Source organism: Ictalurus furcatus, chromosome 14 (assembly GCF_023375685.1).
Source record: "Ictalurus furcatus strain D&B chromosome 14, Billie_1.0, whole genome shotgun sequence".
NCBI classification, from domain to species: domain Eukaryota; kingdom Metazoa; phylum Chordata; class Actinopteri; order Siluriformes; family Ictaluridae; genus Ictalurus; species Ictalurus furcatus.
The window spans coordinates 13,485,933-13,513,590 of NC_071268.1; the positions used below are offsets into that span (position 1 = coordinate 13,485,933).

The 27,658-nt window shown below is 36.6% G+C and overlaps 1 protein-coding gene across 1 annotated transcript; it reads right to left on the bottom strand.

Moving 5' to 3' along the window:
* Positions 1-238: 238 nt before the first annotated feature.
* Positions 239-17,059, bottom strand: LOC128617801 (poly(3-hydroxybutyrate) depolymerase-like). Its single transcript, XM_053640940.1, has 3 exons — positions 16,512-17,059; positions 2,705-2,735; positions 239-951 (listed from the first exon to the last, which is right to left on the bottom strand). The coding sequence occupies exons 1-3, from the start codon at positions 16,575-16,577 to the stop codon at positions 677-679; spliced, it is 372 nt and encodes a 123-aa protein (XP_053496915.1). The 5' UTR covers positions 16,578-17,059; the 3' UTR covers positions 239-676.
* Positions 17,060-27,658: the final 10,599 nt, after the last annotated feature.

The window sequence follows — 27,658 nt, forward strand, 5'->3', positions numbered from 1 at the left end:
ACAGGATGATCTATGTAAATTGTTATTATTTTGTCTTCTGGGAGACATTAAATACTGTATTTAGCTTCTGAAGGGCAGTACTAAATGAAAAAAATAAGATCTTTAAACAAAATATATCAATTTAAAGAACGTTTGGACACAACTGTATGCATGATGTATGTGTGTACGAGCAAATATATATATATATATATATATATATATATATATATATATATATATATATATATATACACACACACATATAAAACTATTTTTGTGGTCATACACTAACATGCTGTGCATAGGGTGTGACTTGCAAAATTTGCTGACACAGTTGGATGTCTGACACACAGCCTTAGATTTCTTCTCCAATTTCTTACAACCCAGATTCATGGATATTCACTATTTTTGTCACTCCACTTCAATATTAATAGGCTTTTTTGCACAAATACAAACTAAATACAACAGACTTTGTTATTTTCTCTGTACAAGAACAAACAATTCAGTCATAGTTACTGAACACCAATTCACACAGAAAGTTACACAAAGCATCTTTTAGCTTCAAACAAGCTTCTATTTTAACTAGTGTTCAAATCAGCACCAGCTAGGAGACACCAACGCTCACATACAGTAGATTCCAAAAATATACAATATGCAGAGAAATCATTTCAATTATTAAATGTGTTACAGAATAACATTATCTGCATGTACAAGTCTTACTTGTGAATGCTGAGATTTGAGTTGGTGTTCCTGTAGTTCCATCTGCAGCAACTGCAGTAACAGTGAATGTGTAGTTCACTCCAGCAGTCAGACCAGTGACAGTGTAAGACATGTTTGAAGTGTTACTTCTGTTATTCACACTGCCACCAGTCCAATTTACTGTAAAGTACGACCTGTTCCCAGGTGGCTCATTCCAGGTTAGAGACACAGATGATGTGGTTTTGTTAGAGACAGTGAGGCTGGCAACAGCACCTGGCACAGTGAACCACACAGACACACACACACACACACACACAAATGTGTCAATTATTCATGTCTATAATTTTAATAACAAACATTGTCTGAACAATATGAATGTGTCTGAACAGTGCATGGGCCTACATGCACACAGACATACCGAAATATAGAGAAATACAGAAAGAAATTTTCACATTTTTAGAACTTGGACAATTAGTTGTAGTTGTCCAAAATTATACAGTATTTTATATTCACATACAGTATTTTATACTGCGGCAAGTTTCGTTCCACAAATTTCATCGGACAAGCCCCGTTCCAAGAGTGCTGATATTTATTATAACTGGACTGAGACATTTCACTGCATCACTCCGCTTGTCTGTGTTCACTATGTACAATTCCAAAACTAGCAATAATGTGTTACACTGAAACCGTTACTAATAAGAACTCTCTGTCTAGCTGTGGCTTCTTTCTGAACTATTTTATAAACAAAATATTTGGCCATATTGTGTCCGTAATGTCAGTAACTTGATACTTATTTCTTATTAACAGAATTATACAATTACATATAATTATATTCATTATTATATAATGTATATAATTATAATTATAAATGTATATAATTCTACATTTTTCATTTTAGACCTTAAAAGTGCTCAATTTAACTTGCAATTAAGCAGCCTTAGGGTTAGAACTTATGTAAAACATTAATTCGTTCATCCTATTAAATCTCCTTTTATATGAAGCTACTGCATGCAATTAGCTGATTTCACCATGATGCATCATATGAATTTAACAATGTGATCTTGTGAAATTTCTATCTGTTTAGTGATGAAAATGAATTTTTCATTAGTCAGTGCATCGCAACCAGTTATGTCTAATTATTTGAGTGAGCAATGACACTGAGATAATGCATTTCAGCTGAATGGCAACCCATTGAGTGCAACCAGCTGAATTTGCCACAATATATCATATGAATTTTTTAGCATGTGAGGAATGTGATGAAGTCTTGAAGACAGTCTCAAATATTTTTATTTCTCAAATTCAATTTACTTCAATTATATCTCAAATTAAATGTATTCAATTTACTCAATTTACTATATTTACTCAAATTCTTAAATATTGAAAAGACACAAAAACAAGTTATCTTCTTGCATTGACCAGTCTTTATGCATACGTAAAATCCCATAAACAAAATAAGTAGCTCTTAATAAATATTTTCTAGAACAAGCATATGCTAGAAAACGGTCATCTCGTATGATTGCTTTGTGACAGTAGATGGCGCTGTTGAGCTTCATCAGCCTGCTACTCTGGCGTGAGAATCAAGAAGCAGGAAAATGCTTTAAACATGACTAATATTTTCTCTCCAGGTATGTTATCTGCTTTCTCCACATTCCACAGTGTTTAATCATATCCTCTACTTCATGTTTTCCTAGAGGCACAATACTGCAATCAAACCTTTAGGATAAGTATGCCTGAATAATCAATGTCTTGGTTACCTTCTGATCAAAGATGCTCCACCACAAAATACTTTTTTATAGTCTCCCACGATGTTTGTCTGACATACATACATCTCACTTATTTGCTGGCCGACTTTCCATTGGATGATGACTACAGCTTTCTGTCTCACACTGCAAAACTGATCTTACTGGCCTGATAGCTGTAGTTAAACTGGCTTGACTTCAAAGGAAACTTTAAAAAATAACTTCCTCCTCTTTTATCAAAAATCCAATTTTATATGAAGGAAATAAAAGGTTATGCAATTACTTACCTATACCTTCCCCTTGTGCTGGAAGTATGCTCTGAAAGAGAGATGAGGCAAAGAAAAACAAAAGGTCAGCATAATGATTCACAACACCAATGGGTGTAATCAAAAGGCACTAAGCTTTACTAAATTGGACTGAACTTAATATTTCGACATTTAAATAAGAACGCAACATGTAAACTGCAGGATGTTACCCAGAGGCCTGAATTTCGCAGTTTAACATTATATAAATTGCTTCATCTCACATTAGTTTTGGACTGTAGTATGCAGCAGGAGTATAGAAATTAATGCACTACTGATTATGGGAAACTAACTCATACAGGTCAGTATTTGCTATTTGATTCCCACCATCCACTGAAACACTGAATGAATAGAATACTAAACCATCAGGCTGAAAATGTGTCCATCAGTCCAAGGTCAATGAGTAAAAAACATCTGAGAAAAGCCTTAACACCTAGTAACAGTAACAGTCAACATTTACATCTCTATCTTTTATGATTGTGGCACACAAGTTTAAGCAAACTTAAAGTGTTTTATCATTTTGGTATTTCATAAGAAATTTGATGCAGCGCAGCACAAATGGAACAAAAGGGATGGTTTTGAATGAATAAATTATTAAGAGGTGTGGTTAGACAAACAGCTGCAATCAAATCAAGAACCAAGTCTGTGCAGTACAGCACAATGATGTTTTTGTAAGCACTTACGATTAAGATATCATTTATACATTTAATGTAAAGACTCAGTTGAAATAACCAGTTGTACATAATGTACAACAAATCTGTCACTATATTTTATGTTGATTTCTTAGCAGTGATGTAATAGACTACATTGTGCAGTCTAGACTTACAAAAAACAGATTTTAAGCTAGATACAATATTTTGTTTCCAAAACATGACAAACAACACATTTTCACTTTGTGGTTTTAACAGTGGAACTGCATATGTGCTGATTACGTCTGATCAAATTACAAGCAATCACCTCTTTATCGATTTGAAAGATGAGTTTATCTTCAAAGCTCTATCTTTGCAATGTCTGATTTTTTTTTAAACAAATTGCCGCATTACAGGAGAACTAAAGCCCCATATCTTTATCTAGATAATCAAAACCAGGGTGTAAGAAAAGGGATTCTAGATCTCCATCTGCTCTAGAGGGGTTTGTGGGAGGCCCACAAGTGGACCAAAATAACTTTGAAACTCAGACTGCACTGGCCAAATTTGAATGCCATATGCTTTTCTGCGATTCCACCTGCTTCACCACAGCACATTTATTTGTGACCTCAAAAATACCAACAGGGTGCAAACAAAAAAACTAGGTTTGCACCCAATCAAAATAGCAAACCCTCTGCACTAACCAAATTACTCTTGCAACAAGAGCCTTAAAACCTAACCTACAATTCTGTAATAAAAAAATTCCAACCAATCAATCTAAATTAAACTTCAAAAGGATGCCCATGAGCAACCTTAATGTATATTTGGTGACGCCAATATTGAAGTGGATTTAGCAGTGATCTCTTAACCACAACTTGTATGTTTTTTTAGCAAGGACCAGTCATAGTGGATGGGTTGGTTGAAAGCAACAAGGTGTTTTAAACAACACTAAAGCCAACATCATGGTCCTGCAGTGTGTCTCACACAAGCATGACTTTTTTTGTTATGGGGCAGAAATGACAAAAATAATGACAGGGCAAAAGAAAAAGAGAAAAATCTGTGTGATCACAACAAAGTGTTTCTAAAGGGGTCACTCCATCTCAAATAACTGCAAAGTTGGTTGCTTGACCATTTTAAAATGTTCCAGATTTTTTTGGAGTGATTACCTTGATGTATTGGCATTACAAAACCACCAGTTTTTTATTTTATTTTATTTACATAAGTAAGTGACTACAGCGCAGAAGTTACTGATTTTATCACAGGAGAAACAACACCATAGCTCTGTTTATGACACTATTCATTTGTAAAACACCTAACTGAACACTGTACTTCCATATTTGGATAAAATCTATTCACACACACCAACTGTAAGCCTGTACCAACATGATAGATCAGACTGGTTCTTCAAATCTGACCCTCGAGGTCCACTGTCCTACCTCTGATCTCAAACTCACCATTTTTACAAAAGAATGCTATTATAGAGGACTTATTTCGGTCAAAATTTTTTCGCCCTCATAAAAAAGTCTCAAATCTTAAATGTTCTGCATGCACACTATACTTACCTAGGTACCCCCTGAAAATATTAAGACTGAGACTCGAACCCTTCCCATTATACTGTCATTAAACTGACCATAAAAGTGGAACTGTGAGCAATCTTGAGCATTACATTTGAACTTAAGTTCTAAGTCTAAAGAACACGAATGTGCAAAATGTTTATATATGCACCTTGCAAATGTCTATACCTTGTGTACCGTGTAATGTGCTCTAGAGATCAGTTTTTGTTCCAAGGAGCTAGGACCATCCTGAGTCGAGATATTGAGGTTTCCATAAACAGCTGTATAACCACAATTTGTTGTGTGCAATTACACAAAGATGTTGTAGTTAAACCAACTAAAAGAAAAAAGGGTGGGGGGGGACCTTAGTGGTTTTGCAATTACAATACATAGAGGTAATCACTCCAAAAAATTAGGAAAGTTAAAAATGGTTGAGCAACCAGCACTGGACCACTTGAGACTGAATAATCCAAAGACTTTTCTGTCTTTTCTGTTTTTTATCAAGCATGTCTAACAGAAAGATTCAGCTTCCAAATTTAAGTCGTGTTTAAATCCATATCAGTTGATGCTTTGGAAGTCATAAAGAATTTATTTGATATAGTTTACATCACATCATTACTGTAATCAAACAAAATAGCAAAATAAATGAATACCGACTAAACTTACCAAGATACCATAGTATTCCAAAATCATAATTCTTTTAATATCCTGTTTAAGAAAACAGGTCCAATTTAGTTGCTACGAGGCACTGTTCAGTTACCCACAACTAACTACATAAAAAGTTTAAGAAATAATATAATAAAATCATGATGAATCTTTAATGCTAACATATAACAGCTTAATTGTTAGAAACAACAGACACCTATTATTTGGCCTTAATCATTAATGGGAAATTGAATAGAAAGGCATTTTACAAACATGCCAACAGTCACTCAATGAGTGGTCTATTTACTAGACTGGTAAATATTAAACAAATTCCACTATCACACTCACTTCGGTTAGTCTTTTTTTTTTTTTTTTTTTTAAATTAGAACAATCAGACTAAAGATTTTTTTACTGAATATTAGATTGAGTCCAGACTCTACACAATGGATGTGTAGCGTCGCCTTGGCCTACACAGAGCAGGAAGAGCACCATATTAATACCACACTTGCCACTTCCACAACGACTGTTCTCAAAGAGCCTTGCATTGCTGCCAACCCTCCTGACCCTTTTCCACTACTCTGCCCTGTCTCGAACTCAGTACTCTATTCTTTATAAAGGTCACAGAACTCACCACATATAATGTTGGTCTATATATAGCATTTTCATAAAGACTACGGCATATGCCTACAATTGTTACAACATTCTCTGCTTATAGACTTAATATTAAACACAAGATTAATCTCATATGCTTTAAAAAACCCTTCCTCTCTGAGAATTATAACTTATGAGAAAGAGATGGGACAGCAGAAGGGCACACAATGCTTACAGTTTTCTACTGAGGCTCAAATTTCAGCACTGGCTGTAAAAATAAAATCCATACACATTACATGGGTGGATGAATGGATGAATGGATAGATGGATGTATGGATAGATGGATAATAAAATCTCATGGGTGACCGCTATGTTGTCAAACTACACAGATTGAACTTCAATCAGTGTCCAGAGTGTATCTTACATTTCTTTAATAACATGTAGTAACCATGTAGGGTTATAAGTTAAAAATTACCCTCCAGTTTCTACCAAAGAATGCCATGTATTAAAAGGCAGTCAAGGAAGGGCATGCTAGAGGGATATCGCATTTCAGTCTATACTAGATATACTGGATTTTCTGTTTTGATGATGCTATGTCTGTGTTGTTTTATGTAGGCCTATGTTTAGTTCCCTGGACTGGTTCTCACAGTACTTCGCTTGAGTTAGCTATTTATTAGATTTTTATCAGCTCACAAGGCTTAAAATTACAGTGTTCATTTTGTTGATGAAAAATGTTTGTTCCATGATAAAAACTAAACAATAACAAAATAATAATTCGATGGTCTGCTCAAAATATATGATAAATGTACATTTCTTTAACAAATAAAAATGTCAAAATAGACATAAAATAGACAATGGACAAAAATTTCATAAGTGGTCATTTGCACAAAAGTGAAACATCTTTGTTTATCTTTAGAATTATTTAAGACATGTTGCACACTGAGGCAAGAAAGCACACATGAAATGCTAGATGAATTCTGGACCTGTGTTCTCGGATCGACATATGTGCACTAATGCTTCATATGTGGAGAAAAATACTGCCGTACTTCTTGCTTGAGTGGTAACTTTAGCAACCTTTTGATTACAGTGACACTGTTTTGCGATATATCATTTCATCTTCTAGGAAAAGATTTTTTTCTACTGTCTTTTTATGCTTATATAATACTAGCTAGTTATAACTAGCACAGCACATTTATACAATTTTATTAACTGTATTCCGCATAATAAATGTGGTTACTAGAGAAACATTATTAACTGTAACAGAACCGTACCCAAATGCTCCATTTTGTAACTTTCATTTAGCTAGCACACAATAATGAATAGAAAGGCTTAGGAGTCCCATAATGGGAATGTACATTTGTAAAATTATCTATTGTTCCATTTAAGAAGAAATTAAAACTAGCTGTTAAAATTACAATTAGCTGTTAATTAACTGTATGCTAAATTAACACTGTGAAATGTTCTTGCTTGGGACACTCACTGTCTACTTTAATAGGAACACCTGTAACCTGCTCATTCATCCAATTAACCAATGAGCCAATCATGTGGCAGCAGCACAGTGCATAAAATCAGATACAGGTCAAGAGCTTCAGTTTACATCAAACATCAGAATGAGGCATACATGTGATCTCTGCATCTCTAAGTGATCAGCAGTTACGTAACACATTTTGCACACATAACAGTCTCTTGAGTTTACAGTACACAGAATAGTGTGGAAAAACATCCAGTAAATCTTTTTGATGAGATAGGTCAGAGAAGAATGGTCAGACTGATTCCAGCTGACAGGCTTCAGTAAAAAATTATGAGCAGAAAAGCATCTCAGTATGGCACAACATGGCAAACCTTGAGATAAATGGGCTCCAACACCAGAAAGGCACTTCAGGTTCCACTCCTGTCAGCCAAAAACAGGAATCTGAGGCTACAGTGGGCACAGTCTCACTAAAACTGGAGAGTTCAGCTACAGTATGTTTATCCAACCTTCAACTGTCCAGTTTGGGTGAGCCTATACCAAGTGTAGGCTCAGAGTCCTGTTCTTGGCCGATGGGAATGGAACCCGATGTGGCCTTTTGAAGTTTTATTAGCCTGACAGATTGCGTGACAGATTAGCTAGCACAGTTTGCATGGTTAGGGGGAAAATACCAACAAAGATTATATTATTTGAACACTAAAACACTTTACTTAGAGATTACGCATATAGTACATTGTCAGTGATGTTACAGACAATACACTTGGTATTGTATTCATGTGCCATCTAATAGTAGGAATAGTAAAATATCAGAAAAATGTGCCTATTGTCTACTGTATAATTGACATTGAGGGCCGGGTTAAAAAATAGCTGGCGGTCTGGATCTAATTGCTCAGACAGACACTGTTTTGCATTTCACCAGAGCAGTATAATTTCAAAATTACAAATATGTAGTTGAACATGAATTACATGCAATTAATTGACTATTTATTACACAAAGAAGGATCAAACCTCCTCTTCTATTTACACACCCCCACCTACTGACATTACTAATCAACTTAGTAATGTCAGTAAAGGCAGAGGCTCAGTGCTGTTATTCTCTTAAGACTGCTAATAGTTTTAAAACCATTGTTTTTCAAAAAAAAAGTTAGCCCTACTTATATTTGTTAAAACATGGTGTTACATTAAAAGTATACAGCATCCCAAGCATTTCAGCTCATCCCAATAGCACTTGTGTTATTCATTTTATATATAAATTAATACTAGTGTATTGTGAAACTACTTTCTTGGTATGAACTTTTTGCCATATTGCCTCTAACCTGTTATAACAAAAAAGGGAAGGATTTTGTATTTGGGATGGTTAATGCATAACACATTACCCAGGTGAGTGAACAACCACTTCCTCAATTCTTGGCATGTGGTCACTTGTGTGCATCAATGCAAATTACTCTGACTGTGTTTCAAGCCAATTTCCTTATTTATCATTAAATCTGTCAATCATTGGATTTTGGTATGCACAACAAGGACAAATAATAACCATAAATGGAATCCTAGCATATATTAAAATTTGCTTGACCAAGGTTGTAAACGCTTACATTGTTTTGCAAATGCTGGTCCTGTCAGATGAGAAAATAACTGCCTAAATGTGTAGAATGACGGTGATTTGCACCTGCTAACTAATTCCTATGCCAACACTCCATTTAAAGGTTCCTCAGGGCTTATTTAAATAGATACGTGTTCTTTGTGCCTTCTTTGACATGGAAACAGTTCTTTAGGGTTCTTTAAGAAAAACACAAAATATTTAGGGATTACCCTGGGGGACAACCAAAGAACCCTTCAGTTCAAATTTAACCTAAATGTGGCAAATAATAATAGTTGATTCCTCTTTTGACCCTTGAGCTGAGAAGTGGCAATACTAACCTGTAACACAGTGCCATTTTACTACTACTACTAATAATAATAATAATAACCCCGTCCAGGGTGTCCCCTGCCTTGTGCCCTATGCTCCCTGGGATAGGCTCAGGTTCCCTGCGACCCAGTAAGGATAAGCGGTACAGAAAATGGATGGATGGATGGAATAATAATAATAGTAATTTGGAAGGTACTAAATTGTTAGTAAAGTGGATGTAATTAATACAGTCACATTCCCAATCTGTCTCACCATTCAATCCACAGCAGAATGGTTTGGCCTACACAAATGCATCTGTAAATCTCACACTGCATTTTTGTGTGGTCTGGCCAAATATTCTCAACCAGAAAGATGAGAGAGGGAACATCATATAGTTCCTTAAAAATTAGTCAACAATGGCTAAACTGTCTTTAATCTCCACAAAGTTAAACATTCTAAACAGGGAACAGGTTCCAACCAAGGACTCTGACACATACAGTATTCCCAAAACCACCCATTACTGTGTAACTTCCTGGAAGAAGTCAATACAGGTAAAACAAAGGCATGCCATTCTACTCCACTTTGTTTATGGATAATCAAATAGCTTCCTGGAGGAATGTACTCCTCTGCTTTTGTCTCTCAGTAGCATGCAGTACTCCCAGTAGTGCACATACTGAACCTGTCAAACCTGTATACCATTCAATACAGTGGTGGCTCAAATATAAATGAAAACTTACACTGATATCATTTTCGTTACCATTGTTTAGCCAGTCCAAACCTAAAACATATTCACAATGCCTTGCATACGTATGCATACCTAAATCTGGAATGTTCAACAAGCACATACTGTATGGGTGTGACAGTCAGGTGTCCACAAACGTTTGGCCATATAGTGTACAGTATATATAGTGCACACACACAGTGCTAGATGAATTCTGGACCTGTCTTCTCGGACTGGCATTTGTACACCAATGCTTCATATGTAGAGAAATATGCTGTTGTAATTCTTGCTTGAGTGGTAACTTTAGCAACCTTTTTTGATTACAGTGACACCGTTTTGCGATATAATGTTTCATCTCCTACGGAGAAAAAACGGTTTTTGTCGTGTCTTTTTAGGCTTATATAATACTAGCTAGTTATAACTAGCACAGAACATTTATAAAATTGTATTACTTTTATTCAGTTTAATAAATGTACTTAGAATAACATTATTAACTGTACCTGAACTATACCCAGATGCTCCATTTTGTAACTTTCATTTAGCTAGCACCCAATAAAGGCTTAGCAGCCCTATAATCTCAATGTGCATTTGTAACATTATCTATTGTTCCATTTAAGAAGAAATTAAACCTAGCTGTTAAAATTAAATTTAATTAAAATGAATTAAATAGTGTATATTTTAACAAAACATGTCACAATTATTGGCATGCCTGTATTTAGTACTTTAGATAACCTGTGTCTGCTAAAATAAAACTATTGCGTCTGGTCATATAATACATGATGAGATCAGGGAAAATAAACCAAGCAATCTGAGATCACTCCTCAATACAGAATCTCTCCAGATCTTCCATGGAACTATGTCTTCTTCTATGACCTCAGCCTTTCAGCCCGTTATTCGTAACAAGGTTCCTCACAGATACTCTACCAAATTTAACACTGGGGATTAGATTCTTTGTTGTATAACCTTCCTTCTTTTTTTATGCCAAACCCACCTTGAGTCTAAGTTGTCAAAAACTCAATTTTTGTTTCATCTGACTACAAAACTCCAGAAGTGTCCAGCAAACTCCAGGAACACTTGTGATTAGATGAAAGAAAATGCGCATACCTTCCAGAAAGTTTGTTGGCATGGGGTTTATGCTGTCTAATTGTAGATTTGGAGACTTACTGTAGTGACCCCAAAATGTTACCATATTCTGCAAATCTCCAACTGTGATCCTTGGAGTAATTTTCACCTTTCTAACCATTCTTTCTCTAACCATTCTCATCATGGTGTGTGGGGCAAAATACACTTACATCCTCTTATAGGCACATTTTAAGTCCTAACAGTGGGTGTGAGATTTTTCAGATGAGTAGTTAATTTTTTGGCATTGCCTGGTTTATGAAGGTCATACTTTTGCCATATTACATTTATTTATTCTTCGGATGATAAAGGGACTAACTGCTTCACCTTATATTTATACTCCAGTGAAACAGGAAGCCATGGATGACCACTTTTGAGACACTCAGGTGAACCTACAAGTGTCAAGTAAAACTGGAAACATGCTTCAGTCATATTTTGTTCATTATAATTCCTAAGGATTCCAATAACTGTTACATGTGGATTTGTGAAAAACATATATTTTTTATATTTTCTTTTCTTAGAATAAACTTACTTTAATTAAAGGATATATTTATTTTATCCTTTCAGTGTGCAATTGTCTAATTAACCATAATTTTAATAATCCTTTTTTGATCAACTTTATGAAAGAGCACTGATCATTCTGGAGCTGTTTGTCACTATGTATATTGATGTATAAAGCCATCAAGTTTGGGGTATAAACAACTCCAAAACCTCTTTATATCAATGAACTTAACTTCTAACAGATATTGCAATGGTCCTCTGCTCACATGTTTTCAGAAGAACATTTTTGGGGCCCCAGACAATGAGGGATTAAATGCTATCTGCTACCATTGTACCACAAGACTTGTCACTCCTGATTCGCAAGATTTTCTTGCATTTTTCTTTGCTCGTTATCTTTTCTGTCCAAGCAATGTCGCTTCTAATACATGTATCAGATTAATTTGAATTCAGATTCTTTAATCTAAAAGTTTTTTTTATTTTTATTTTTTAAATCATGGTATTGCCTTTAAAATAACGACATGCATTGTGTGACAGCTGTCAAAAGCTGTGAAAATGTCATTCTGATTTGGTCTCAAACCCATGGAGATGTATAAGACATACAGGAACTGTAAGTAAAGAAAGAGACTAAGCACTACAAGCACTACTATAGCCATAAATGTTTTTGCATATGCAAATAGGATAAAAATAGCTATGGTCGGATTCACATACAGAGATGTAAATAAAGAGGCCCGACTCATAAGCTTCCTCAAATTACGGTAAACAGCATTGTTACTGATTTTCCAGACATTAGACATTAGGTGAATAGTGAAATGAGTCCTAAGTTTCAACCAGCTACCTGAAATGTGTTGGCACTGAAAACACAGCACTGTGGGTGAAAAACTTCCTTTAATACAAATCCCAAAGAATCAACAAGAAGCAACAAACTTGTATCCATTAAAAACAATAATGATCTGTAATGGAAGCGCAACACATCATTTTAACCACATCAGCTGTTCTACCAATGGGAAAATTTCCATGTTACAAGTGGAAAACTCGTCGGTACAACCCTGTGGGAATGATATACTATCAGATAATCATGCAAATGAGAAAAAGTGTAGCTTCATAATAATTCATAATAAAAACATTCCAAATCAAGTCTAAACTGTTACATTTTTTTTCTTGATCTTTTGACTTTTTTTTTCTTGCTTTTGTGCCTTGTACAATCATATCTGAAGTTAGCCTTGCCTGTTCCTTGTTTCACCTCTCCTTTTTACGCTTCATGCTTCTGCTCTGTTCCTTGAGACGTCATGCATATGTAAATCTGCATTGCTGAGCTCTGGTATTTAGTACTTTATTTCCTTGTTCTTTCCTATCTGGACCCTGATTATTGATATGCCGGTGATAACCTTGTCTGACTGTTCCCTGACTCCAGCCGTGAATGTAACTACAGTATGCTTCAATGAAAAATAATAATACAAAGACTCTATCTACTCCTGATGCATTTCTGAGAATGCACATTGATTTAAAGATAACTATAAGCATAAGCACTCATTTGCCTATATTACTGTCATCGGATTCCATGTAAAACAACCTTTCACAGGGTATTATGCAAAGCAGTGCAGCATTCTGACTGACGCTTCAAATGCCCACATTATGGGTTACAGAGTAACTGTTATGGCCAGGGAAATGTCAATATGGAAATGGAAAGACTGCTTTGACTTCATCCTTCAGTAACAGATCAAACTCACAATGCATTAAGACTTAACAACTGAAATTAGGCCCTGACTGGTCTTCCTGCATGTGCTATTAAGTCCTAGCATCTGATCCAGAAGGCCGGGTCACACCAGACAGACTTTAGACCCCTTCTTTTGAATTAGCACCTGAACTGACACTTTATTAAATTAGAAATAGCAGTAAGAGTGTATTGTTCATTCTGTCATTCACTCAGTTCCAGTAAGCACGTAATCCTTTTTAAACACCTTATTGTATTAGTTATTTCTTACATGTTTACTGATGTATCAGTACTCACTCCTGTTCCTAATATTGCCTTGTCAGTATCTTCTTAAGATTGAAGATGATTTGCACTTGCATTCCAAGTAGACAAGCAAGCCAACAAAATAGCAAGTCTGCCAAGTAAATGTGAAGCGAGAGCTTGGAATTATGAGGGTATATCTGATTTTTCTAGCAAAAATAAGAGTTAGTGTATGTGAGGCATTTTACATCAAAATATTGCTTTGAAGCATTTTTTCAAGTTATCTGCTTTGACCTCATGAGGATGACAGGTCAATATCCAAAGTCAGAGAACTGTCTCATGTAAATTAATGTAAAATATAAACATAAATGTAAATTAATCAACATACCACATTATGATTTTCCTGCAGCGGAAGGAATAGCAATATTACATTTGCTATATTAATAAAAGTGTTTTCATTATATATAGTTTACAATTAAAACAGAGTTCAAATTCAGTGAATATTCACAGAGCAATTAAACAAAGCATAATGATATTTGTCACCCTTCAGCTGTCACCCATTAAAGTCCAACAAAGGCAACAGGTTTTGCAGACTTCCACTTACTACACCCACAAATGCCTTTTTACACTTTGACATAAAAAATTTATTAGGTTACAAGTCTCAGTGCATGCGTCTCTATCCAGCAAAATGTCAAACAATCAAGCAGGAGACTTGAGATTTTATCACACACCCCTGTGACCCCAAATCACCTGTTCAGAGAGGTGCACTGAAGGGCACTTCTTTCTCCTGAATTGTCACAGTTTTGCTGTTTGTTCTTCCTGAATACTGCTATTAAGCAATGCAACCTCAACCTTAGGCAATGACATCCTGTAATTTAAAATAGTGCTGAGGTGTACCTCTTCAGTCAAGAATACATGTTTCGTTCAGAAGACACCTTTATCTAAAATAAAAGAAGGCATGAGAGTTAAGCGTCCTGACATTTGAACTGTTCTGATCACTAGCCCAGAACCCATAGCTGAAGCTACCACTGCTTTGTACTACTTACTACGTTGCTTTACATACATACTTTTGACATAAGTATGACCACTGCTATTTTACAGAAAATGCAAAGAAACATATGTGCAGTTCTATATAATTTCTGTATCTTAGTTAGATCAATGCTCTGATGATGAATGTCAGGAGAGAGACCTATTCCCAACTTCTCCTTCAGTAACATTCTTATTACATTCTTGTTCAGAGTAACTACAGTACATGACATGAAATCCTTTTAGCTGACAATTTTGGAATAAAGTTATCCAATGATTACTCAAGGTTTACTTTGAGCAGGCCTGCAAAACAATACTGCTAGCATACACCAATCATCTGCACACAGATCCACAAAACGGTTAGACACGTTCCCGATACAATCAACAATTTTATCTTATCACAATTTTAGCTTCTTTAAGATCGAGTTATTTTTATCTCAAAGCATTTCCTGTTGTCCATAGGAAACAGTTTTATGTGTGCTCTTCCTAAGAAAAAATACTTTCTATCAAACTCTATTCCCTTCAGTGCCTGAGTCTAAACAACCAAAAGAGACATTTAGGTTAAAAACAACCATTTAACAGGAAGGCCTCTATAAAACAATTTGGTGTTACTGTGAAATGATCATACAGTCGTTTGCAAAGTCAGGGATCGGAACACAACCGCTGAATTAAAATGTTTCAGTTCCCTTATTTCGAAGTGCATTTATGTAACCTTCAGCAGCGGCCTATAATGACATGACCACTTCACATAACACTTTACAAGCCTCGAACCCAGCGTTTTACAAGTTCTATACATAGCAAAGACCAAAAAACTTTTAGAGTCATCAACTTACAGCTAGGAGAGAAGCTAATAAGTTAGGTTTCTGAAGCTGCTGCATTTACGCGCACTGCAGAATTTGGGTTACTTCACACGAAAACTGTCTTTTAACACCACTATGAGTTCTTTGGTTTATTATGATTTAGTATGTATTGTGTATGTTTCTGTTCAACATAATAAACAATACTAATACATAATCCACTCTAGCACTTTTATACAGCTCGTTTTAGCTTAGCCTATCACTGTATGGGGTAGGACATCTTTAGTTTCAGTCTTAGCCTTGGGTTGGATACTGAATTTGGAAAAATGTCTTTTGGTAATGGCTAGCATACATCTTTAACATGCTGGTAATATATCTCTTCTGTGAACTTTACGTACACTGTCTTCTGGTTCCATCCAATAAGGGTTTTGATGTATGCATCCAGATGATGTGCTACAAGATGTTGTTATGTCGTACATGATATAGACCTTGCCTTTTCATTGTGAACATATCCAGACCTTTTTTAAAAGTTTATTTTAAAACCACACTTTCCATTCAGATGTCTGTCATTTTATAACGTCATTTAATGTATCAAGAAAAGGGAAAATGTGCACGACAACATGCAAAAGATACATAGTAAAGGAACAAAATATGTACATTTGGTGGTTTTAAAGCCTTAATATCAAAGACTAGTGCTTTAAAAATAGCAATGCGCATACTTTCCCAAGTACTTTTACAAGTCTGGAAACTTTAAGGTTTCCATAAACACTGATGGAGCTCGAGACTCATTTAGCGCTGTACCTGGCGGAACAGGTGCACAGCTCGAGACTTGAACCATCGTTCTACACGGTCAAACTTTTACCCGAAAAATATCGCCAACGTTATTAAAAAATAAATACAGATACCTACATGATTAAGAAGACACAATCTCATGAGAGTCACAGAGAGGAGTATTCTTAACGAATGCCGTGTCATGATGCCGGTTTGAGTCCAGCTGAGCGGTGAAGCCTCATATGTCCTGTTAAAAAGTTTCCTCGCGCGAGCACAACTCTTTCTGTGAGGACGCACCGCCTCGAGCTCGAGACAGTCAGAGTTCCTGATACTGTTTTAAAAGTTCGCTAAAAAAAATAACAATTTAAAACAGCAAGAAAGAAAAGGAAACCAAAAACTCACAGCCACAGACCGTCTAGGAGACTGTGAGATGGCAGTAATATACAGTGAGGTAAAGGAATAAAGTTTTTGAATTTACGGTACTGGGAGGAGCAGCCATCGGGAACCAGCAGTCACTTCTGATGGCCTAGTACACTAGTTCCGCCTCCTCAGTAGGCCTACACAGCTCACACCACAATCAACTCTCTCTCTCGCTCTCTTTCTCTCTGTTTCTCTCTCACGCTCTCTCACTCTCATTCTCTCACACACTCTCTCTCTCTCTAACTCCAACTCTACCCCGAACAGTGTCTGTGGTTTTCTCACAGCTAAAACGGAAGTTAGGCCATATGCATGTTGAGAAAATAAAATAAAACACATTATTTTGAAAGACCACCTAAAAGTGCACCAGGAATGACCTATTTTTCAGTGCTGTGTTTGTAATTTCATCCATATAGCATCTGATGTTTTAGTAAAGTCAAGTGGTCAGCTGGGTTATTAATTGTCATTCCTCTATGGGGTTCTCAAACATCCAGGGTACAAGAATGACCAAGAACACCCTTATGATCACAGCACATGATCAACAGGGCAATTATGTACCACCATATTTATCTGAGCTGTTAATGCTTTTTATTATTATTATTCCTGAACTTTCCTCTCATCCAGATGAGCTAACATAACATCAAATCCAGATTTTAACTTTAAAATCACAGTTACCTTCAAATCACATTCTTTATATAACTTCTGGTTCTTCAAAAAGAACTTACAATGGAATTCAGTGACTGAGTTTTTAAACAATGTTAAATGTTTATTGGAATGTTTCAGATTTATCTACTGGTAGTTTCTGAGAGTAGTATACCACGAAAATGAGTTCAGTTAGTTGTTGTGGTCTCCTTTTCATAGTCAGATTATATCTAGATTTTGCAGAGCAGATAGCAGCCCAAAGACAGAAAACCACTGCTATGTTCACAGCTTTTTTTTCGGTGGTTTAGAAGCATAGAACACTTCCTGTTCCACTACCACTGTTGCTGGTCAAAACGACCCATTTTGACTGCTTATATAACCCCACATACTGTACATAACTGCAGGAAACACTCCAAGAAAGTCCCATCAACTCAGCAGACATGATCACTCAAATGCTATTCATATTCAAAGATCACAGAATAATTATTTTGTGTAAAACAAACAAACAAACAAACAAACAAAAAAGGCAGTGTCTCTTTTGTTACTACAGTTAAGCATTAGAAGAGAATCCAACAATGAGGACTTGCACTTAAAATTTATTAAAATTTTCATCAGAATCAGAGAACTGAGAACAATTTCAATATCGCCACCCCAATCATGTAGTAGGTGATGTTTCATCTTTTGGCATATTTAGCTATTAATTATCTGTTAAATCACAGTTGTGTCCTTGTTAAGTAGCCATGAAGAATCTATGTCTTTTTGCAGATAGCACTAATATAATGATGCATTTATTAAAGGCTAACTAACTTTTTGATGCAGTTCTTCTCTTCAGGTTTCATTCATCTGTAAATCTTTGTTATTACCAAATAACAACTATGGTTATAGGAACTTCCAAGAATGTTCAATCTGTCTGTTTTTTTCAATAGAAGAGAACATTCTCTTCATTGTCTAACCTTCAAATTGTTGAATACTTAATGAACATGATATGGAATGTAACTGACAGTGAAAATGCTGTGATTCATTTTTCGCCAACAGATTAGCAATAAGTGTAAGATATAGAAAGTTATAGAAAGATCAGATAGAGCCCCAACTTAACAAGAGGAGCAAAGCGTTGGAACAACAAATAGAACAACAAGCACATGGTAGTAAACAAAGGAAGCATCACATGAAGATAATTCTGTAACATCAAAACTGGTCGACTGAGAAGGGAGTTTTTAAGTATAGGATTTCAGAGGCTCACACATATTTCCTCATTCTGTAACTTCTGATATGAGAAAACTGCACGACAGTGTTCTTAAACTATGACTGGCATGTGAACGTTTGTGTTTGTAAGCCACTGAAAAATAATTCATTACAATAACGAGTATTATTACTACTTAATATTCATTATGTTATTGTTTTTCTAACAGAATTCAGTACTGGAGGACGGCAGGAAACAATTCTTTACCATGGGGAATATCCAAGACTGTAATCCCTGGTGTTGAATTAACTGCTAACTGCTAACTAAAGTCCAGCTAAACTCAGTATTGCAGCTAGGGCCCGATGGTTATTATTATTTAATTCTGGTTGTCAGACTATGAATACTTAATTAATACTTGCTATAATTATGCCAAAATCCCATGGCTTGTGGATGATATTATGTAATACAAAATACATCCAACCAGCAAACATACATTGTCAGATTTAATACTGACCTCACAACAAACTCTTACAACTGCTTTACTGCAATATAAAACCATACTTCCTGTATAAATACAGAAATGCCTTCTTTATTAAACTTTAACATCCATGTTCAACGTAATTACTTCTTCTCATGGGATGCAGAATCGTTGTGCTGTAGTTTCTGTCCCCTGTGATTTGAACTATTTACAGAGACTGCAAATTGTTCTAATTACTCACAAACAGCGGATGTAGAAACACAAACAGCATGTATTTATGTCACCATGTTGCTTTGCAGGGTATGGTTGAAGCGGCGCCTTATCAACTATCACCTCTCAGTCAGCACTGGACCCCTTACTGTCCCCACAGATATGAGTGATAGTATGTGGTGATACTGTCACTAGCCTGGTCCTCCTGGGTGAGGGTGTGGGTATGCTCATGAGAGATCATTAGCCTCCAATAAAGACCAGTTCCTCTCCTCTCTCTGCTGAATGGGTTTCCTATAAACAGAGATCTCTGGCACAAACACCATACCAAAACACAAACAAATCAGTGGTTCTAGCACACAGTTAAAATCCAAACTGGTTGAACTTTCATTAAAATCCTTTTGTTTGTGTTTTGAAGTGGACGTATGACTTAGAAATTGAAATCTTAATTGATCAGGGATAAGTTTTTTCCTTGTCTACATCCTTAACTTTCAGATTAACCAAAGTCTAAATCTGAATAATGATATAAAAATGTATATCACCATAATGCACTAGAAAACATCAGTTCTGTTGGGTCCTGTGGTTTTCTCACTTACATTACTAGCTGAAAGGCCTCAGGGTACTATATGTGAAAAGCCAAAGGCAACATTAGTGTGCCAGTAGGACGTGTACATATATTAACTTTAAAACTACTGGCTATGTTGTGTCAGTGCTTCAAAACCCAGCTGTGAGTTTTCAAAAGGTGATCCTGATGTATAATCTAAGAGGGGCTATTGTTGGGAAAACAAACACTTTTTAACTCAGATACTAGTGACTTCATTTTCTTTACTTGTCTTTACAGCTTGCTATTCAACATCACTTTCATCATGAAAGAGAGCAGTGCCCAAGGCTGCAGGGTATCAGGCATTCGATAGATAATTAACTCACTACACTCTAGATCATTAACATTTCGCCTAGTAAATGATCTGGAGAGTTTTAAAGTGCCCTTGCAAAATCTCACAACAGCATGAAAAAGGAAGAAGCATAAGAATAAGTTTTGTTTTATATCTTACTGGTGGTTTGGTGGTGAAGGGAAGTTAATTTTTAGATGTGTCGACATCCTGACACAGCTTAATATTACACTCTAAAAATGGCTATTAGCCAGAACATACACTGGGTCAATTTTACCTTATTTGTTGGGCATTATTATTATTATTATTATTATTATTATTATTATATTTGGGTCAAAATGTGAAGAACAGGGTCCAGCGCACTTGACATGAGTTCAGTCTCTTGGATTTGATGTACGGTTGTTATGATCTGTGTAGATGGTAAATGGCTCCCTCTAACCAATGCCACCATTCCTCCAAGGCTAGTTTAACAGTGAAGAGCTCTCTGTTGCCTATGTCATAATTTCGTCAGCTTCTTCAAGAAGAAGGCCACTGGAGCAAGCTTGGGTCTTTCTCAAAACTGCTGTGAGAGAATTGCCCTGACACCCGTTTCCGATGCATCTACCTCCACGACAAAAGATTTGGAGGGATCTGGGTGCTTCAGTATTGGGGCTGAAGTGAATACTTCCTTGAGTTTAGTGAAGGCTTGTTCAGCAGCCAGGGTCCACTGCAACTGTTTGCATCCCTCCTTCAGCAAGGCAGTCAGTGGATATGCTATGATGGTAAACCCTCTTATGAATTTTTGGTAAAAGTTGGCAAAGCCCAGAAAATACTGCAGCTCTTTGACTGTGGTGGGGGCTGGCCAAATTTGTGATCGTTGAAACTTTGTACTAGGCCATGAGCACCCCCTGTGGTCCAACGTTGTAGCCCAGAAATGCCACCTTGTGCACATGAAATTCATACATTTCTCCCTTGACATAAAGTTGATGTTTGAAGAGCCTAGCCTTTTTATGTGTTAGATGTATGTAGCTTGGTCAGTCGACTATATCAGGATGTTGTCAATATACGCAATGACAAATTTTCCCAACATGTCCCACAAGACATCATTTATTAGGCATTGAAATACTGCCGGCACTGAAGATAGACGTATCCCCTTCATGGATACAAACCAGGTTGTATGCGCTGCGTAGGACTTTGGCCTCCTGTAACTGTTGTGTGGCTGCTGTTTCCAGGGCAGAGGATGATGATACATAATGGTGACTTTATTTAAACCTTGATAGTCTATGTATGGCCATAGGCCAGTACTTTTTTCTCCACAAAGAAGAAACCTGCAGAGGCTGGAGATGTGGAGGGGCATATATACAGTACCCCTGTTTGAGGGCTTCTTTGATATATTCCTTCATAGCTTGGGTTTATTTGGCAGATCATGAGTAAATATGGTGACGAGGGGATGTGGCTCATGCAAGCAGTTCTATGGCACAATCAGATGTGCGATATGGTGGGAGTCCAGTGGCCTTGGTTTTACTAAACACCTTGCTGTCTTTTTTGGTACTCTGGAGAAATATCCACATGGACTTGGGGTTATGGGCTTTCTATGGTGGTTGAGGCAACATTGACTGAGAGGACATGGAGACATTTGGCATGACAGTATGCTGACCAGCGCACAATTTCTTGTTCATTCTAGGAAATCTGTAGATTGTGGGTTTGCATCCATGGGAAGCCCAGTACCACCGGCAACTTGGTGGTGATGGTAACAAGTAGAGAAACGATCTCTTGGTGCTGACACAGAGGGTAATGGGCTCGATACAGTGGGTGACTGATCGTCTTCTGATGGGTCCTCCATCCAGAGCTTGTACCTTTAAGGAGAGTTGCAGGGGTTGCAAGGACAGCTGGAGCTTTTCTGCAAGGGTACAGTCAGTGAAGTTTCCAATTGCTCGTGAGTTGATTAATGCTGTAACATAAGAGACCTTCCCTGAGTGTGTCATATGAACTGGCAGTACAAAAATTGTGTGGAAAAGTAATCATGATGGACTCATGTTGTTGGAGTGAGACATGAAAGATGCTCACTCACAGGTGGTCTGTGGGACTTGTGGGTGCTAACCCTATCACTGTGCCACTTGGTGCTGGGGACTGCCACGTTAGAAATATAATTTCTCTTGACGTCACCTCTGGCCTTCCATAATGTTCATCAATCTGGCCCAGCTGCATGGGTTCTGTGGTCTGGACCTCTGGAGCTGGATGGACATAAATTTTTGCAATTCTTCTATTCCTAAGTAGGGTATCTACTGTAGTAGAATGGACATGTTGATAAGTGCCTCAAGGGATAGTTGGTCATCACGGCATGCTAGTTCAGTGAGGAACTCAGCGTTGAGCCCTTTGGCGATAAGCAGCTTTAAGCTCTGGCTCATTCCAGCCGCTACCTGTTGCCAATGTTCGAAAGCTGAGTGCAAAATCATCAACACATTTGGTCCCTCGCTTCCATGCGAGGAATCTCCTTGCCTTCAGGAGAATGGTCAAACAGTGTTTGGAAGAGTTGCAGGAAGCGTTCATAGGAGGTAACTGTAATGTGCTCGCCTCCTTGGAACCACATGGCCGTGGCCCAGGATAGCACTTTGTTGTTGATCAGATTGATTAATTGAGCAATCTTTGTACATTCTGGGACCCCTTCTTGACTTGCAAAGTAGAGTGAACATTGTAGCATGAAACCTTTGAACTCAGCTGGGTTGCAAGAATACTTTTCTGTATGAGTCATAAGCGACGAAGCCGATAGAAGGGTTGACATTGATGGAGCTTGTGGAACTGATGTGGCAGCTTGGAGCTGTGCCATCTGTGTGGTGAGTAGGTCACTCTGCTGCTGACAATCAGAACATTTACATGGACAACAATAATCCGATATTAACCCAATTAAGACAATACTCTGATTAAGAAACTACCATGTAAACATCGATTATTGCTTATCTTAATCCGACTGAAGTCATACTCGAAGTAATCACAAATCAAATTAAGTCATGGGGAGTATTCCTGTTTTAGTCTCATTATCGACGTGTATTACAGACATGTACACACCTTAATCACACTATTAACGTCATGTGGGAGTTTTCACTGCAATTTTTCGACTGGACACGTACACACACGGCAATGGTCATCCATTTGACGGCAAGCAAGAGAGCATGGCTGCGTCCGAAACCACATACTTACCTGCTATATAGTAGGAGAAATATACGTATATCAGCTACAATATATAGATAAGTATGCGGTTTCTGACGCAGCCCATGGCTTCAAGCAGTTGTTTATTTGCACGTGCAGCATGACAAATAATTAACTGCACTTTAAGCTTTCGTAAAATTATAAATGAAACACCCAAAACAGTATATGATACCATAACAAAGACGAACTGTATGTTGATATGTGAAATTCTGGAGGGAACATGGGACGGCGTGGGGACGTAATGACGTGTGCCGTTAATCGAACTATGTTCTATAACATGTAAAACAGGAACATGAAAGGAATATTCTAAAAGCAACTCATGTAAACACTTTAATCACAATATTGTCTTATTCTAATAAGGTCAATAATTAGATTATTGCTGTCCATGTAAACATAGTCAGACCGGCCCTGTGCCATTAACACTTGGGGCCAATTGAAATTACCTGCTGCATCCATGAGTAACCAATGTATTCGGTCAGGTTTGCAGATACGGACACAAGTGCAGGTATACAGAGCTTTAATGAAAATAGCAATCAAGGCAAATACATAAACCAAAATAAAGGTCAAAGCACTGGCAAAGGTCAGGCAATCAACAATCAACTTGTAATAGGGCAGGCAAGAGAAAGTCGGGAAAAACGAGATCAGAAACCAGAAAGACAATCAATGAACAAATGTTTGGTATCCACTGGTATGACAACAGAGAGCGTATACTTTACAAAGTAAAGGTGCCATGAGGGTGCTTATATGAGTGTGTACATAATAGAGTCCAGGTATGTGCACTTATTAGTTGGGTGAATGTGAACTTGTGAGTGTCTGTAATGGCTGTGAATTGTAGTCCTCGGTGGCCATGTTTGTAGGCCATGCTGTACTCTGGGAGCTGTAGTTTCCAGAGATTACATGACATGTTTGCTCATGTTAGATGATTATAATGTTCCATTAATGTAGTCAGCTATCTACAGATGAGATAACCTCACAGGGTTTCTAAAATAATTTACAATACTATATATTCATGTACATCTGTAGTATATCTATAATCTTTACTTTTAACATTAGCAAGCTAAAGGTAGCTAACAAACCTATTAGCTCTGTCATGGTCAGAGATAATTTTACATTTTAGCACACTTGCAGGCATACTGTACCTAGCTAAGCTAAAACCATCTCTGCAAACAATTTGTATAGTTACAGCTAGGTTATAGAATATAGAATATTTGTTGTCTATAAAGAAATCAACAGTTAAGGCTCTGGGTTACTGATCAGAAGGTCAGGGGTTCAAGCCCCAGCACCGCCAAGCTGCCACTGTTGGAACCCTCTCTGCTCCGGAGTACCGTATCATGGCTGACCCTGTGCTCTGACCCCGCGCTTTTACCCCAACTTCCTAACAAGCTGGGATATGGGAAGAAAAATAATTTCACTATGCTGTAATGTATATGTGACAAATAAAGGCTTCTTCTTCTTCTTCTAAAAATATATTTCTAGTTAACCAAAAAAAACCTATTTTGGTACTGGATCTGGAGTGTTGCTCTCAGTAAGAATGAGTTGCGTAAATACTACTTATCGGCTCATTCAGAAAATAGTAGCATAAGTGACAGAGATAATTTAACAGCTGGGTTGCTGTGACTCTACCGCTGGGGATGGAGGAGGGCAGGAGAGACAGCCACACCTGCATCTGTCTTCAGTGTCATTCAGATGTACCCATCCCAGCAGCTGGATTACACAAAACTGTGCAAATAACCAAAAAAGGCTGAGCACAGGCACACACCAGTGTTTGGGTATAAAATAACTTAGTATATCGGAGTGCAATTTTTTATATAAAATTTTTAATTCCATCCATCCATTTTCCTTACTGCTTATCCTACACAGGGTTGCGGGGGAGCCTTGAGCCTATCCCAGGGAACTTGGGGCACAAGGCGGGGGACACCCAGGATGGGGTGCAAACCCATCGCAGTTTAATTTTCATAATCAATGAGATTCTGACTGGCTGCGTTTGGGAAGATGATGGTTTTGATGGTAGACTATTTTAAGTTTTGAGTCCCAGAGACGTATACAATGGATTCAGAGAAACAATTTGGAATTAAGTTGTTGCCAGATGTCGCTGTCATCGGACTGGTCATTCAGAACAAATAATGAAAATTGTTCTGAAAAATGAAAATAATACAGGGCTGCTTTCAGATCTCAATAACTTCTCCCAGAACCTGCATTTCCACTTCCACATCAAACATTTGCATATTACAATAACATTGTGGTTACAACATTTGATTATGAAAGTACTTAAATGGTCTCCATGTGACTTTATGTAAAATAAATACCCAATAACATAACTGCAATGCTAGTACTGATCCCTGGTTCCATATGATACATTACTGTACATAGAATAAATACTTAATAATAAACTGCAATAATCATTCATCAATAAAATATGTGCTGGTTTGTTATAAAATTATTACTTTTTAATTTCAGTTCATTTTATTGTGTTACTTTACTGCAATACTTTGAAACTAGTAAAAAAAACATCTGTTAATTAAGCAGGTATTTCAGTCTGAAGTAGTTTTGCATTACTGGTTATTGGGAACTGGTATTACAGACATATTAAAATGAAGAGGAAGTTTTTTGAATGCTGTTGCCCAGGAAGTGCCTGTCATGATACAAAAAAAAACAAAAAAAAAACATGAATCCCCCAAAAAGTCCTATTATACAAACAGCTCTTATATGAAGCATTTGAGCTTTTAAGCCTAAGAACAAACCAGAGGTGTTTTTTTTTATTGAACACATGTCTTAACCTCCGATACCTGCTTTTACATTACATATTCACAATACGTTGTAGGCCTCTACTCATTTTAAACATTACTACTGCAGCAAGCAGAAGTAAATTCACTGATGCCAACTTGCCATACAGTATACTGCCGTTTGTCAGTTGCATATATATATATATATATATATATATATATATATATATATATATATATATATATTTTTTTTTTTTTTATCTGATTGTGTATTTATTTACATGCAAGCATTCACACATCACAAATCATGACTCTACCTACATAGAAAGTCATGTTTTTTTGGACTATATAGTATTTCATAGAAGGAATGAGATATGAAGTGTCTGGCCACTCATACCACTCATCACAACAACAGAAAACAAGCCTGTTTGTTTACACTGACTATTTCCTTTCTGTTTTCAAACTGTAAAGAAATATTTTGTTATGGGGGAAAATGAATAGGTTGTCCTGATGCCTAGTGCATTGCTTGCTCAGTTTTTATCCAGCATTTTTTTTTAAATCCAGCAATGATCTGACATTCTTAAAATTTTAGGCTGCAGTACAGTTAGGCAGAGTGTTTAAGAGTGAAAACTGCAGGCGTAGTTTATCAGCAGTTGTAGCAGCATCGAATCGGCCAGTCTTGACTGACAGCAGGAATTGGTTGCTTCTGTAATGATAAAGTCTGTGTGCAACTTACAAGTCTTAAAGCCTCAAAGTAGGGCCTTTAACTAAATCCTGCCCTTTGATCAAAACCATGAAGAAGGTTGATAAAAAGTGACATGTTATACGGGGGGTGGGTTTGTTTTCGGTGTTTGTACTTTTTAATTTTGTTTTCCTTTGTTAGTATGAAAAGAAAAAAACTGTGAATGATTGTTGCTGTGTGTCAGTTGGTTTGTTTTTCTTCTCAATAAATCTTTATTGGAAAAAAAAGTGACATGTTATATATTAATACAATACTCTATTACAGTCACTGAATTGATCTAAATCTAAATCGTTGCCAGTTGTCTGTGTGAATGATAATTTACGGCCTATAGGATATTCAATTTTGCTACATAGGTGCACCTAAATAAATTCCACTTGGTATATACTATTAAAAATAAATTAATACTATTAAAGAAAGCTAAAAGCTTTCTGCAATTAAAATGTGTACATCACTGTCTAAAGCAGTGTTTCCCATTCCATCTGATGAGAGCAGGGGTGCTGTGTAAAAATCCTTCAAACATTTCTAAATTGCTGAAATGTGTATACAACATTTATATATATATATATATATATATATATATATATATATATATATATATATATATATATATATATATATATATATATATATGAAAATATCTGATGTCTGGAAATAATAAGACAAACACACACATGCATAACAATAATAATAAAAAATTATGTATAAAAATAATAATCATTCCCTCCCCCTCGACCCCCCTCGCTGACCTGTCAGCAGCACGTCAACATCAGTCTGCGTAACGTATGCGTGTGTTTTATCCTAATAATTAGCGTGTGACGAT

Coding starts and splice junctions, on each gene's coding strand:
- LOC128617801 (XM_053640940.1), bottom strand. CDS start 16,577: ATGACACGGCATTCGTTAAGAATACTCCTCTCTGTGACTCTCATGAGA. Junction 2,736..16,511: donor GATTGTGTCTTCTTAATCAT/GTAGGTATCTGT, acceptor TCTCTCTTTCAG/AGCATACTTCCAGCACAAGG. Junction 952..2,704: donor AGCACAAGGGGAAGGTATAG/GTAAGTAATTGC, acceptor TCACTGTGCCAG/GTGCTGTTGCCAGCCTCACT.